This window comes from Diachasma alloeum, unplaced genomic scaffold (assembly GCF_001412515.2).
Source record: "Diachasma alloeum isolate Michigan unplaced genomic scaffold, Dall2.0 Dall_scaffold_00203, whole genome shotgun sequence".
Classification (NCBI taxonomy): Eukaryota; Metazoa; Arthropoda; class Insecta; order Hymenoptera; family Braconidae; genus Diachasma; species Diachasma alloeum.
In genome coordinates this window covers 2,226,099-2,239,383 of record NW_021680368.1, presented here as the reverse complement: position 1 = coordinate 2,239,383, position 13,285 = coordinate 2,226,099, and the positions used below count along the sequence as shown (strand labels likewise).

The window sequence follows — 13,285 nt, the reverse complement described above, 5'->3', positions numbered from 1 at the left end:
GGGGAGGGGTAGAAATATGTTTCTTTATTTGGAATATCACGTTATGTCGTGAGAATTTTGTGACGACGAGTTTCTAACGACTTGTGCCACCCCTCAGCTGGCTTGACACCTTTCAAAGAATGTTTTTTAACAGTACTTAATGGTTATGATGGCTGATCATCAATAGAGGGTGATTTCGGCGGGTTTTATCGCTTGATGAATTGGATTTGAAAGTTTGGGGATTTTTAAGGGCGGTCTGAGGGGAGGGGTAGCTGGATTTCCGGTGATTTTAGGGGGGAAATGTCGGGAGATGTTTTTTGTAGACGAGGGTGTTTCTGATTTTTTTTGAGATATTGGGAGTTGTCGAGATAACTTGGGATTAATGATGGGAAATATCATAGGGGTGCATTTGATGAATTACTAAGTTAATGGCAGTGAGGATATTCTGTGGGTTTATCTCATTTTTGCAATGAGATTTTGATAAGAAAGTGTTTTAAAAAAATAGACTGTTTTAATTTCTTTGTTGTTAATCACATTTTTTACATTTTGAGGGAGACTGACTCTTACATTTTGGAATTGATAGTTAACAGCTGGATATGGTCAAAGCTTTTCTAACAAAGTGGATTTCAAATAAAATAATTAAAACACTGAAAATCTTTTATAACAGAAAACGTATAAGATATTTAAACTGGAATTTCGTCTCTTGAAATTTATGAACGTTTAAATAATATTCAAATAATTTAAATGAAAGATTGATTGAAAAAGTCATGAGTATTATTGAGTAAAAAATCAATACCGTGTGATAGTAGTTGCAATGAGATTTTAATAGCAAAGTGTTCTAAAGACAGGAGCAATTTTAATTTTTGTGATGCTAGAAAAGCGCGTTGAAAATTTTTTACGAGATAAAGCTGAGGAGATATTTAAACTTGAATCTCTTCTCTTGACATACATGAACATTTATCAAATATTGATTGAAAAAGTACTTGAGCATTTCACTGAGTGAAGAGTAATATTTCACAAATCGCCTTGAGCAATGTCACAATCTTCTCTAATGTCAATCTTCCCATGTAATTGATTCACGAATTCGATTGGATTATTGAGCTGACGAGAAAATTCTTACTCTATATGCAATGCACATCATCAACCAATTCAATCTATTATTGTGTATCGCTACAAAGTCTGGAAGAATCGCAGATCAAAGTTATACAGTTGAAAAGGTCGAAGAAAAATGAGAGAAGACAGAATAAAACTCGTGCCGGAAGACTTGTCACCATTGAAAAGGGATTCATCCTGAGAATGGAGAGGACAGAGTGGAAATCCTATTGAGGCACCGCACGATACCTTTCACTTCTCTTTCACTCGGAGCAACAGGGAAAAATAAAGGAGAGCCTCGGGAACAAAGGGAATGTCATTAACCTCATCTTTTTATTGGACAGCCTTCAAGTTTATTTGATAAGGATACAACGGCTGAGGAGGGGGGAAAATCGAGGGAAAACATTTCATTGGAGTATAATAACGTGAGCTTGCTGGAATAGTTGACAACACAGCGCTGATTTATTGAAGTCGGGTGTCGCTGGCTCCTACTTCTGAACATGATTTATCGTTGAGGATGAAATTCCAATCCTCTGCTATTTTCTGCGATATTTTTCCATAACAAATTTCAATTTCATTGAAATTTATTGATGGTCCAGGGGGGAATGGAGTCAAGGGACATTTTTTTAGATTAAAAAAACATCCCGACAATTCTTTTTATTTAATTTCAACAAAAAGTTGATTTTATTATAATTTCCCTCGGTTATAATTTTTTATAACAGATTTGTTATGCATTTTTTGTCAATTGTTCCATCAAAATAATAAAAATTGACAGATTTTTCAACAGAATTTTTTTTTTTTTGAAATAATTGAAAATAATTGTCCTTAATTTTTTTTTATTTGAAACTCTTCAAGAATTTTCATTTGAAATCTTTTATTCATCATTATTGGGTGTTTATGTGAGTTTAAAATTTTCTCCTGGCGCATATTTAAATATCTTTACACTTGAATTGACTTTACAAAAATGTCAACAAACATCTTTTTTAGCTAAAAAAATTCCCATCAAAAAATTTTTCATTCAATTGAAAAAAATTGATAGATTTTTTTTGAAACAAAAATAATTTCCTTTGAGTATGTTTTTTTTTATTTGAAATTCTTCGAGAATTTTCGCTGCGAATTTTTTATTCATCATTATTGGGTGTCTAGATGAGTTTAAAATTTTCTCCCGGTGCATATTGGAATATCCGAACACTTGAATCGAATTTACGGGCTCCAATTTTCAAGATGATATCGTCATGCTACGTGACACGCCCGGAATATTCATCCGGACAGCTAGGGTATGCAATTTATCGGAAAACTTCGACATCATCCGTAATACCGATAACCTTTTACCTTTGAGAAACAAATGGGGGTGGGATGAGAGGGGATTTTATAAACTCTTCTTGACGGTGTAAAAATCATTCTGTAGCTTTAACGGGATTATAAGGAATATGGAAGGAAAGCTTGAGGGGAGAGTTTCTACTGAATCTATCAGGTAATTTATGATGTTAGATTGCGGCTGAAAGGCCCGTGTGCCTTCATTTTTCATGCAGTCAAGTCAATGGGAATATTGATCGCATTCAGTGTAATACACAATTTTATATTCATTAATGTTATATTGATTATTCCCACTGTTATTCTTTATTAGTCTGAAATATTTTATTTGTTAAATGTGATTTGATTGAATTTTAATGGAGTTAATGAAGATTAATTCAATTTTTAACGTTCAGTATTAATAAAGAATTGAAAAAAAATCGTGGAAATTCAAATTTCAATGAATTTCTAAATTTTTTAAGAGTAGGAGGATGGGAATTCTGTAAAATTTAATAATATATGCACCTGAATTTCCTCATTTTTATCAATTTTTATACAATAATTGACCTGAAACTGACAGTTTCAATTAATTTTTTAATTAAAATAAGAATCTTAAATGACGAAATTTCTTGAAATTTCACTTGATAAAAAATTTCCAAAAAGATGAATAAATTATTCACTTCTGATTGGCCCATTCTCATTAAAATAACTATATCGGTTGATCAATTTTCAAAAATATCGTTGAAAGACTGTAAAAATAAATTAAAAGAGCTTCATTTAATTCAAATGCGTCACATTTGTTGTGATGCATCCTCTTGTCTCATTAAACTCCACAATTTCTCTTTGAAAGTACCCCTCCCCCTTCAACTAAACAATCCCCAAGTTCTCATTGATATTCCCCCCAATAAACCCGCTCGCTCAAATGGAATTAAAACTTATCCGTGGAATTAAAATCCCCGCAATATTCCCGAGAGTCAACAAAATTTCTTAAACAAATTCACCCACATCTCGTCTTCTCCGCTCCTTTAATCATGGAATCAAGGGAATAGGATGAAACTTGCTCGCGCAGGGGTGTGGTGTGACACGTAGTGTCACACGAAACTTGAAACCAGATGAAAACTCCGTGTAGCCCAGTGGCGCTCAACTCCCCGGCCCTTGAGACAATATCGAATATATCGTGGGAGAGCTGTCGCAGTATTTCGTAATGTTAATCTGTTAGAATTGTTTCGAAATTTCCCGGAATTTTCCTGAAAAATGTCCAAAACTTTAAAAAAACGCGCCCTGCGCCGGATCCAGTTTGCTTTTTTGTTTCAAATTGTATTAAAAAAATGTTGCCGCAAAATAAAGGGAAATACGCGTTTTCTCTGAGTTTTGCGCCACGGGCATGAGGATGTTTTTTTTTAATTCGAAATGGTAATACTACATTCTTTATTTGTCAATTCTAAATGAAATTTTAAAAAAAGTTGATCATTTTTTCCCTCAAATTGCTAAAGTTGGAATCGATATTTCGACAGCTGATGAGTTATGTCAAAACTTTCTCCACTACCTGAATGTGATCGGTCGATTGAGTCTCCCGAGTCCATGAGAACTCGGCAAAAACTTTTGACGAATTTCTCTCTTTTTTCTTTTTAATATCCTTTTTCTCCTCCCGCATCCGTCCGCTGCACGACTTTTATGCTCCTCGAGATGGTGGACGATTCTTGGATGCAAGCCGAGTCTCTGTGGCGACCCTATCCCCCTTATCTCGACGATGCTCCGGGAAACAAACGTGTGACTGCGGTCAGGCATTCAGCGATACTAACCAGCGAACAAAGTTCCCTAACTCCCTTCTTCCACGGTACATTCGAAATTGTCTCGAGTGCCGGGTGGAGTTTCATTTGGATCCAAGTTTTGGGGGACAATACGTAGGGTCGGGGGTGTGAAGGAATGAGAACGAAATGTTCAATTATGGTGATTAGGGCTTATGGAGACATGTTGGAAGACCTTTTTCTTTGAGAATTCTGTGGACGTGGACTAGAGAAAAATAGTCATTCAACATTCTTATTTCTGTTGTTATTTGGCCATTTCGTTTATCCATTCGTTTTTAATTCAATAATTATTTGGATAAATAGAGAGATTAAAATTCAATTATTTCATCGGTTTTCTGTCGTAAAACATTTTCAGTGCTTTGATTATTTTATTTCAAATTTACTTTGGCATAGCTACCGAGTGCAACATGTACACGGAGAGAAAAACAACTGAATTGTCTCTATGTTTTCATTATTGAAATTCCATTGTCAATGCCGTCTCAAAATTCTCATTCCCAAGGCCATAAAAATTGTCAATCATCATTTTAATTCAAGCTAAAAATAGAATAAATTCATAGATTACCCGAAGTGTTATTAGTTCAGCAATTCAGGCTATCAATTCAATAATCAAATTGAATTCAGTAATCAATTATGTGGGCAGTGAAATAGTCAAGCGCTCTTTCAATCAATCTTTCATTAACCGGAAAATTTTTAAGAAATTTGACTTTGTGCCTAAAAAATTACAGTAGTTTTTAACACAAGATATTTCCCAAAATTCCTAAAGAAAACAAATTCTTTCGAACAGATGAATTATTTTTTCCATATTAAAAAGAAAGAGATTAAAATTAAAATATCTCATCAATTTTCTCTTGAAAAACATTTTCACTGTTTTGATTATCGTATTTTAACTCACTTTGTCATAGAATCTTCAATCATATCTAAATGTTAGCTGTTGATTCGAAAATGTGACAATCAGTCCATCGCAAAATTTCAAAAATACGATTACCAACCGAGAAATAAACATTCTCCTCATCTTTAAAACTCTTCACTATTAAAATTTTATTACCAAAAAAATAAAAAAATGCATTAGAAAATATTTCGTACCAATCCTCTTGAGTGAAACAATTCAGCGGTTGAGTATCACCATCAACTCTGAAATTTAAATCTATTTTTATGTCTGCAGAAGTCGTAATAGTCGTTTTCAATTTTGTCTCGGTGATAAAAGGGACGAAATTCGCCTTTCAAATGAGCTCGAGTGTATATCCTGAGGATTCTCGGTAACCGGAGCCACTGGGCTCACCTCTCCAGCAATCACTCGAGGGGCGGGGGAGTGAAAAAAAAGGAAGCGAGGAAAAATGCAAACGAATAGACGAGACGGAAAACGATGGCGCCAGAGTGAGTTGGAAGAGAGCCGATGGAAGTGGGTGGGACTCAATGAGTTTCTGATTGGCATGAAAGACTAACCTTCTCATTCACCGGGTTTGACCTGAGAAAATTCAATCGATTGGGGACAACGATGACAAATAAAAAGGGCAACTCGCAGGGACGCGGCAAATTTCCCGAAATTCCTTCCAATGAAATAGGAAAAAATTTGCTAATCATCCATAAAGCATTTCAACATAAATTTGTTGAAATTTTATTGAAAATATAATAGTAATTCTCATGAGAGTCAGATTGAATCGAATTTAGGGGAAAAATGGTCATGAAATTTCAAGTTTTAGGTAGAATTGAAGGAAATTCATGAGGTTTGCGTGGGAGTGAGATGGAAATTTGACAAATTGATTGAATTTTTAATGAAGCATAATATTCAGAAACAAAATGACCTAAATTTTCAATTCTTCCATGAATTTTCCCGATTTTTCTGAACTTTCACGGAATAATTGAATTGAAAAACCAAGTGTTTTATTGATATCAGATCATTTAAACAGAAAATCAATGGAATATTTGACTTTTCAATGACAAGATTTCCTGAAATTTCAGTGGAAATTAAACACGATAAAAACGTTTCAATGAATATCTCGGAATTTAAGGCAGATAGCAGAATTTTTGTTATAACCTTTTTTGTAGAGCGATTGAAGAACTACAGAAAAGGTAATTACGAATATCACGATATCTCCCTTAGATTCGAAGATATCCCGCGAAAACTCAGTTTAAGGATAAGTCGAATTAAATTGTCTTATCGCTTCGCTACTAAATTTTTACTGTCGGGGCCTCGTTATAGGGAATGAAGGATGATTTTTAAAATTATGTACACATACTCTCATTAACTTCAACTAAAAATTAATCAATTTATTAATTATCTTCAGTTTGAAGTTCAAGCGGAAGAACCCAACAAAAAAAAACTCTTTTTAAAAAAAAAATCTCTTAAAATTCCATAATATTTCACCAATCCACTGTTTTTTAAATGCTTTTTGAATGTCTGATGTCTTTTAACTTATGTGTCAATATTCCCCTCAACTTCAACTAAAAATTGATCGATTAATTAATTATCTTCAATCTAAAATGCAAGCGGAAGTATCAAAAAAAAAATCTTGAAAAAAAATGTCATGACATTCCGTAGCATTCCACCACCCCACTGACTTCCCCCCTGATCGCTCATCATTATCTTCACCTACAACTTCATCAACCCCAGCCCTCCCCAAACATTAATAACCGAACAAAGCCCCCAATTCTCAGCGAAACACCCCATTCAAAATGGAAAACACTGAGGTAGGAATAATCCGGCCTCAAGCACGCGCACATATGGCCTCTTTTATTATCGCCACTTGATCCCCCCGCATTGCAATGCGCATCACCCCATCCCTCGGTGTCCGTAATGAGCCGGTCAGAATTTCACCAATTTCAGGATCGCCAAATAGTGATATTTATCCAAGGCGCCGCATACGCTATTCACCGGCTTCATCGATTCCCATTCCCTTTATAGTCTCGTTCATATCAGTGTGCGTACCCTTTAACCCTCCGCCCTCACCAGTGCGTTTAATCCCCGCTTCTGGGTTCTTTCAACGTTCCGGACTGTTCAACACTCGTCTCCCCTCGGGCAGTTGAATTTTAGATTAAATTTAAAGCCTTGGGCTGTTGGAGATAGGAAGAGTTTTCACACTTGAGGGAATGTACATAGTGGAGGATCGAGAAAATTGAATTGGTTTCTGCTCTTTAATTATTTTTGAGAGGGGGGAATATTAGAAGTTGATTTTTTTGCTTTCGAAGGGAAGCTTTGTAGTCGTTCAAATTTAGATTTTGAATTTTTTTTGTTATGTTGACCCAGTATGAGTCAAAAATTCCGAAAATGCAATTTTTAGAGCTCGTCCGCACGTGTGTGTATGTGTGCACGTATATCCCGAGTCGAATAATTGGACCTGACAAATTCTACTTAGGTCTCTCCGTTCAGAACTGGATAGGTCTTGGGAAGCCTCTTCCCAAGTGCTTTCGAGACCTTTCCACCTCTGGTTATGTCCCACTTCAGCACTTGTTAGGTGTAAGCAGGACTTGCATTCAGACTTTCCAAATCCTTGCCGGTTCCCGTAATTCTATGGGCCTATATTAAATCTTTTTTATTAATCAGTAATTTAGTTACGAAGGTCGAGGATTATTTGGATAATCGGAAATCCCTTGTAAGTAATTTAGTTATTTAATTCATCATCAATTGGAAATTTAGATCTCAATTATTTGCAAATTTTGATTAGTATATTTAAAACTTGATCAATATAAATCGGAAATTGTTCTACTATTGAAGAATCGGAAGATTGATGGCCACCCCTAAAATCTACTGCGGAATTGAAATTTTAAAATTGGTCTTTCTTCGTACGTGCAATCAATCGCACAGCAAAAATTGCGATGCCTTCACAAATGGAAAAAAAAATTGCAAAACCTTCTATCAGTGAACATTTTTCCCAACTGGAAATCCCCCTTTTTTCTATCTTCACGTTGTCACTCAGTTGCGAAGCGTTATTTTACGCCTGTTATTTATTTTTTCACCGTTCAATCACTCGAAATTGTTTTTGTTCGATTCTACCCGAGTGATATTGGCCTCGTCGGCTGTCGATACTATCTTCGATAAACACGTGATGTAGTTTTCGGGGCGAATGGAGATGAGGGACAAGAAAGTTGAGGATAAAAAAAAAGAGGAGCGGGAGGGAGTGGAGTTGGAGCACTGCAGGGAGTGGATGGGTGTATTGAAGGTAAAAAGGGGCGAAAGACGTGGGAGGATGGAGCACAAGAGGCTTTTGGAGAATGGTGGCACTGGGGGAGGGAGGCACTGGGGGAAAAACACAACGTACGAGGCTGTAAGTGGGCCAATGTGGGGGTGGGAAACCCTCGGGGTGCACCACCGATGGTTACGTCTCTTTTCTTCTTGGCTATCGTCGGTTACTAGATCAACTTCACGCGCTTCGCAAAAAATGTGACTTCATTTTGGTGGACTGTTTGGAAAATCAGGTGAGGGAACGAATGGGTAAATGGAGTTTTGAGGAGAGCGAATGAAATTTAATGCCCTGGGGGACTGCTTTAATTCTTCAGATCAAATTTGATTCAGACAGGAATTTTTTTAGTGAAGGAAATTGGAATTTCAGTGACGTTGAATTCGATTTGAGGGGTAAAATCGTGGAATTTCTGATTTCACTGGAAATTCAATGAAATTTCAAATTTTTCAGCGACAGAATAACGAAGATTTTACTTGCATTTTCAATCAAAATATGAATATCAAGAATATCAATGATATATAAATTGATAATTAGGTATATAGAATTCTTATAAATTTGAATAACATGAGATATTTGCAAAAATTACCAACAGAATTATAAAATTTAAAAAAATCTAAAAATTGGTATCAAGAATATCAATGACATATAAATTTATAAATAGGTAGACAGAATTAAAAAAAATGAAAATAGAATTATAAATTTAAAAAAAAGTAAAAATTATGTAAAAATAACAATGACATAAACTGAAAGCGGAAATAACGACGTAAAACCGTAGTAAGTCTTTCCTATTTCCGCAATGCATTTTATTTCCGGCGGGATGGGGCAGAACGGTCTCCAATAAAGACTCCGAAGACGTTGTGACGAACGTTAAATTTTACTCGGCAAACACGAGTTACAGCTGGCTATGAAAAACGCTCCATTTCCCCCATCTTTCTCATCTCAATTTAATTTCATCAGTGAAAACGACTGTTATGACAACATCGAAATAGTTTAACAGTGGCTTCAGGTTCTCTGCCGGCTGGTAAATATTCACCAGTTATTTCCACCGTCCGTGAAATATCCTCGCATTAAATAACCAGAGGCAACGGTACAGACGACATTTTCGGTTTAGCCTTCATTACGTCTTGAATTCTTTATCCAACGGGATGAAAATTTAATTGTGAGCTAAACACCTGCCTTTAGTGTTCACTCGGAGTGCTGGAGTTGAGGTAGTTCACTGGAATTTCCTCTTTAATTCATATGAAAAAAGAAACTGCGGGTCTATTATTTTTTTATAATTGAAAAATTTGAAATTCAAAATCATTTCATTTCATAAAATCACATTTTTTACAAGAATATTGGGGAAAAACGGTTCATATAATTTTTTCTGTTCAATTAAAATTTTTCAAATGGAAAAAAAAAATTTGAAAAAATTTGTTTATGATTTGAAATTCAAAACCATTCCATAAAATTAATTTTTAAAAAATTCTCAAATCCACTAAAATTAAGAGATCTTTCATTTCAAAAAATTAATATTCCATAGAAATGTTGAGGCAAAACAGTTGATACAACTTTTTTTCAATTCAAATTTCCCAAATGAAAAAAAATTTTTTTTTAAAATCTAAAATCCATTTTTCAATAATTTGAAATTTAAAACTATCCTATAAAATTAATTATAAAAAAATCCTCAAGCCCACTAGAATGAAGAACCCTTTCGTTTCGTAAAATTAATTTTCCCAGAAATATTGGGGCAAAACGGTTTAAATAATTTTTTTTCCACGGAAATTTCACCAATGGAAAAAAAATAATAAAATAACACTTTCCTTTTGTCCCATAAAACCCTTCACGATCTGAAATGCTCCATTTTGCCCAACCCCCTTGTATTTCATCTGCTATTTTTTATTTCCTCCGTAGTGGCCTTATTTCCACAATTTTCTTCATCCCAACCAATGCGACACTGCTCTTACTTTCTGCACGGACGTATTCCTCCAACATTTTATACCACCACCGATATTTCCGAGAGCCATGAAACTCTCATGCGCCTCGAGACTGTTTACTCACGATACAATGTATGTGAAATGTCAGCGAGAAATCGTCGCACGTACAGTCGAAAAATGCAATATGAAATTCGTTCTGGTAGGAAAAAAACGAAGGGAGAGAGAGAAATGAGAGGAGTAAAAAAGAGTTGCTTCAATGGCATCGTAAAGGTAGAATCTATACAGAATTCTTAAAGCAGACACTGAAATTTCACCGAGAGTTCTTTCAGCTTTTCCACGACTTTCCTCTTTCTTTCATATTCTGCACTTTAGTTCTTTCTTTGTTCAGTCAGCGGTTTTATCCAACTGCTCCTCTTTTTTTGTTTCGTGTTTCGCTTTTGTGATTGGCGTTAGGCGCACGGCGAAGGGGGGGGGGGATTGCAGGAGATTGATGCAGTCCACTGATAATCCACTGTTACAAAAAAAAAGTTAAAATCTCATGGATAGTCGACGAATAATTTTCAGGAGAGTAGCATTGAATGCGATTTCTAAGGTTCACGAGAGTTATGATGAGGGTCAAAATAAGGGTCACGAGGGCTAGTTTAAGGGTCTCAAAGGTCAAATCAAGGGCCACGAGGATTGTAACGAGGGTTAGCGTAAGGGTCTCGAGAATTATAATGAGGGACAAAATAAGGATCACACGGAGTAGATTGAGGGTCACGAGGATTGTAATGAGGGTCAGAATAAGAGTCATGAGGTTCAGTTTAAGGGTCACGAGGTTCAGTTTAAGGGGCAGATTCCGGGTCATAAGGGTCAGAGTGAAGATCCAAATAAGGGCCACGGGGTTAAAATAAGGGTTATGTGGGAGTCATATGTGGATCATGTGGGGAATTTCCTCTAATCACCAATAATTGCTGCTCGATTTTGAAAAATCAGTGATATATCCCTGGATATCAGTGACAGCCTCCTGAAAATGAATATTTTTCTCTACAAAAAAAGTGCAGTAATACTCACTCGGTCTGATTGTCCTCGAAGGTGAGTGAGCCCTCACTCGGCATATACTGCTTATTCGGTTTGGCTGTCCCCTCGACAGTTCGGTAGGGCAGTGCGACACGTCCTCTTGCACCACTGTACCGTAATACCCTCAGGGGATACTGGCCAACACTCTCCACCAGCTCGACGTCACGCTCGGGGAAGCCGAAAATTCCACTGTGGTCGTCATCCAGGATCATTACGGTTGCGAGACTCGGGGATACCAGCATTGCTGACTGAGATACGTTGCTCAATCTGTAATTACGTTATTGGAATCAATTAGCCAGTCGATTCAACCAGAAAGTTCACTTTGGAGTGAACTGATCCGAAAAGAGGAGATGGAAGTCTTGGAAATAAATTTATACAGAAATGAAAGAATCGAAAGTTCAGGGCGAAACTTTTAAAGTTCTGAAAAGTTTTGGTTTTTAGAGAGAATTTTATGGAATCAATGCTTGATTTTACTTATTTTCATTATTTTTCTTTTTGAAAAATAACAATTGAAAATTAAATTTCATCGACAGTTGATCATGACAGTGTCTCATCCCCCTAATTTCTCTTCCAATGCCTCCTGTTTTGATCCCCCAGCACTCCCCCATTCCCTCACCACAAATCCATGAAAAAAATTAAGGAGATGTCAGGAGTCCTTCTCCATCATCCATCACCCGAAAAAAAATTTGTCCCAACGACTTTTCACTAATTTATCCAACAATCCTAATGAGTGCGACAATACCCCCGCCCTAATTCCTCATTCAAAAAATACACAATTTTTGCAATTTTCAAATAAATCAAAATAACAATTATCCCAAAGCACAACAAAAATCCCAAAAAACACTCCACTGTTGGAAAATTACTCCGAAAATTTCATGTAAAAAATCTTGAATTTTTTAACGATCATTCATCCATACGAAATTTTCATGTATTTTGTTATTGAAAAATCAGTTCAATTCTGGAGTATTCAGAGGAATTGCTATTTTCATTTCCACATGATAATGAATGAATGAGTTTGAGAATATCAGTGATAACCCCCATCAAAAAATATATAAAAAATATGTATAATACGGGCCAATTCCATATATTGTTCAAATTTATAAAGAATATATAAAAAAAATATAGAAAACATATATTTTTCAAAATATAAATTTTTCCGTGTGAGAAATTAACCTCAGAAAACCCCAATTATCGTGAATTTCCAACCTAAATAAAGATTCCATGAACGATTTGATCTTAAATTGAATTCAAATTCATAACGTCTCAAATTCAAGTGCACTATTGCTTAATTTTCAAAAAATTTCCAACAGTATCTCATTCCCCCAACTCCCCTCCCAATACCTCCTGCTCTCCCCAATTCCCTTCCCCCAAACCCCAGAAAAAAATTAACGAGACGTCAGCAGCCCTCCCCCACCATCCATCACCCGAAGAAAAACTTGTCCCAGTGACTTTCCACTAATTTACCCAACAACCCTAATGAGTACGACAATACCGCCCCCTCCCCACCCTAATTCCTCATTGCCACTATGATTGATTCCGCTCGATACGTCAGTCGTCATTCAAACGTCAGTGCAGCATGCACCGTCAGAGGTTTCCCAGAAAAAATAAATAAAAACCTTCAGTTTCAAAACAGATAGGAAATTGGACATTCCATCGGCGCTCGCGCGATTGCAATCAGCCATTTTTTTTCAATTTTTTCCCTGCCACTCTTAATTTAATGAATCCTCAGCTCTTCAAACATTGCCTCTCGCTGCACAAACACACGAGATTGAAGCGAATAGCATACAGAGATTACCAGCAAGTGTATATTGAGGCGAGTAGTGACGTTATGCGGATAAAAGAGAGTACAGCTTCATCTCCTCAACGATTGAATTCCGCTTTTAACGAGTTAATTCGCTCTGGCACGCGCTCTTCGTTATTTTGCCTTGGAGGCGATGACGGGGGTGGGGTGGGGGGGGGG

General features: G+C 36.1%; 1 protein-coding gene across 1 annotated transcript in view; it reads right to left on the bottom strand.

Moving 5' to 3' along the window:
- Positions 1-13,285, bottom strand: part of LOC107036006 (sodium/calcium exchanger 3) — a 66,026-nt gene that overhangs the window by 48,938 nt on the left and 3,803 nt on the right. Inside the window, exon 2 of the mRNA XM_015253686.1 lies at positions 11,320-11,592. Coding sequence (XP_015109172.1) covers positions 11,320-11,592 — 273 coding nt within the window. The remainder of the gene's footprint in view (positions 1-11,319; positions 11,593-13,285) is intronic.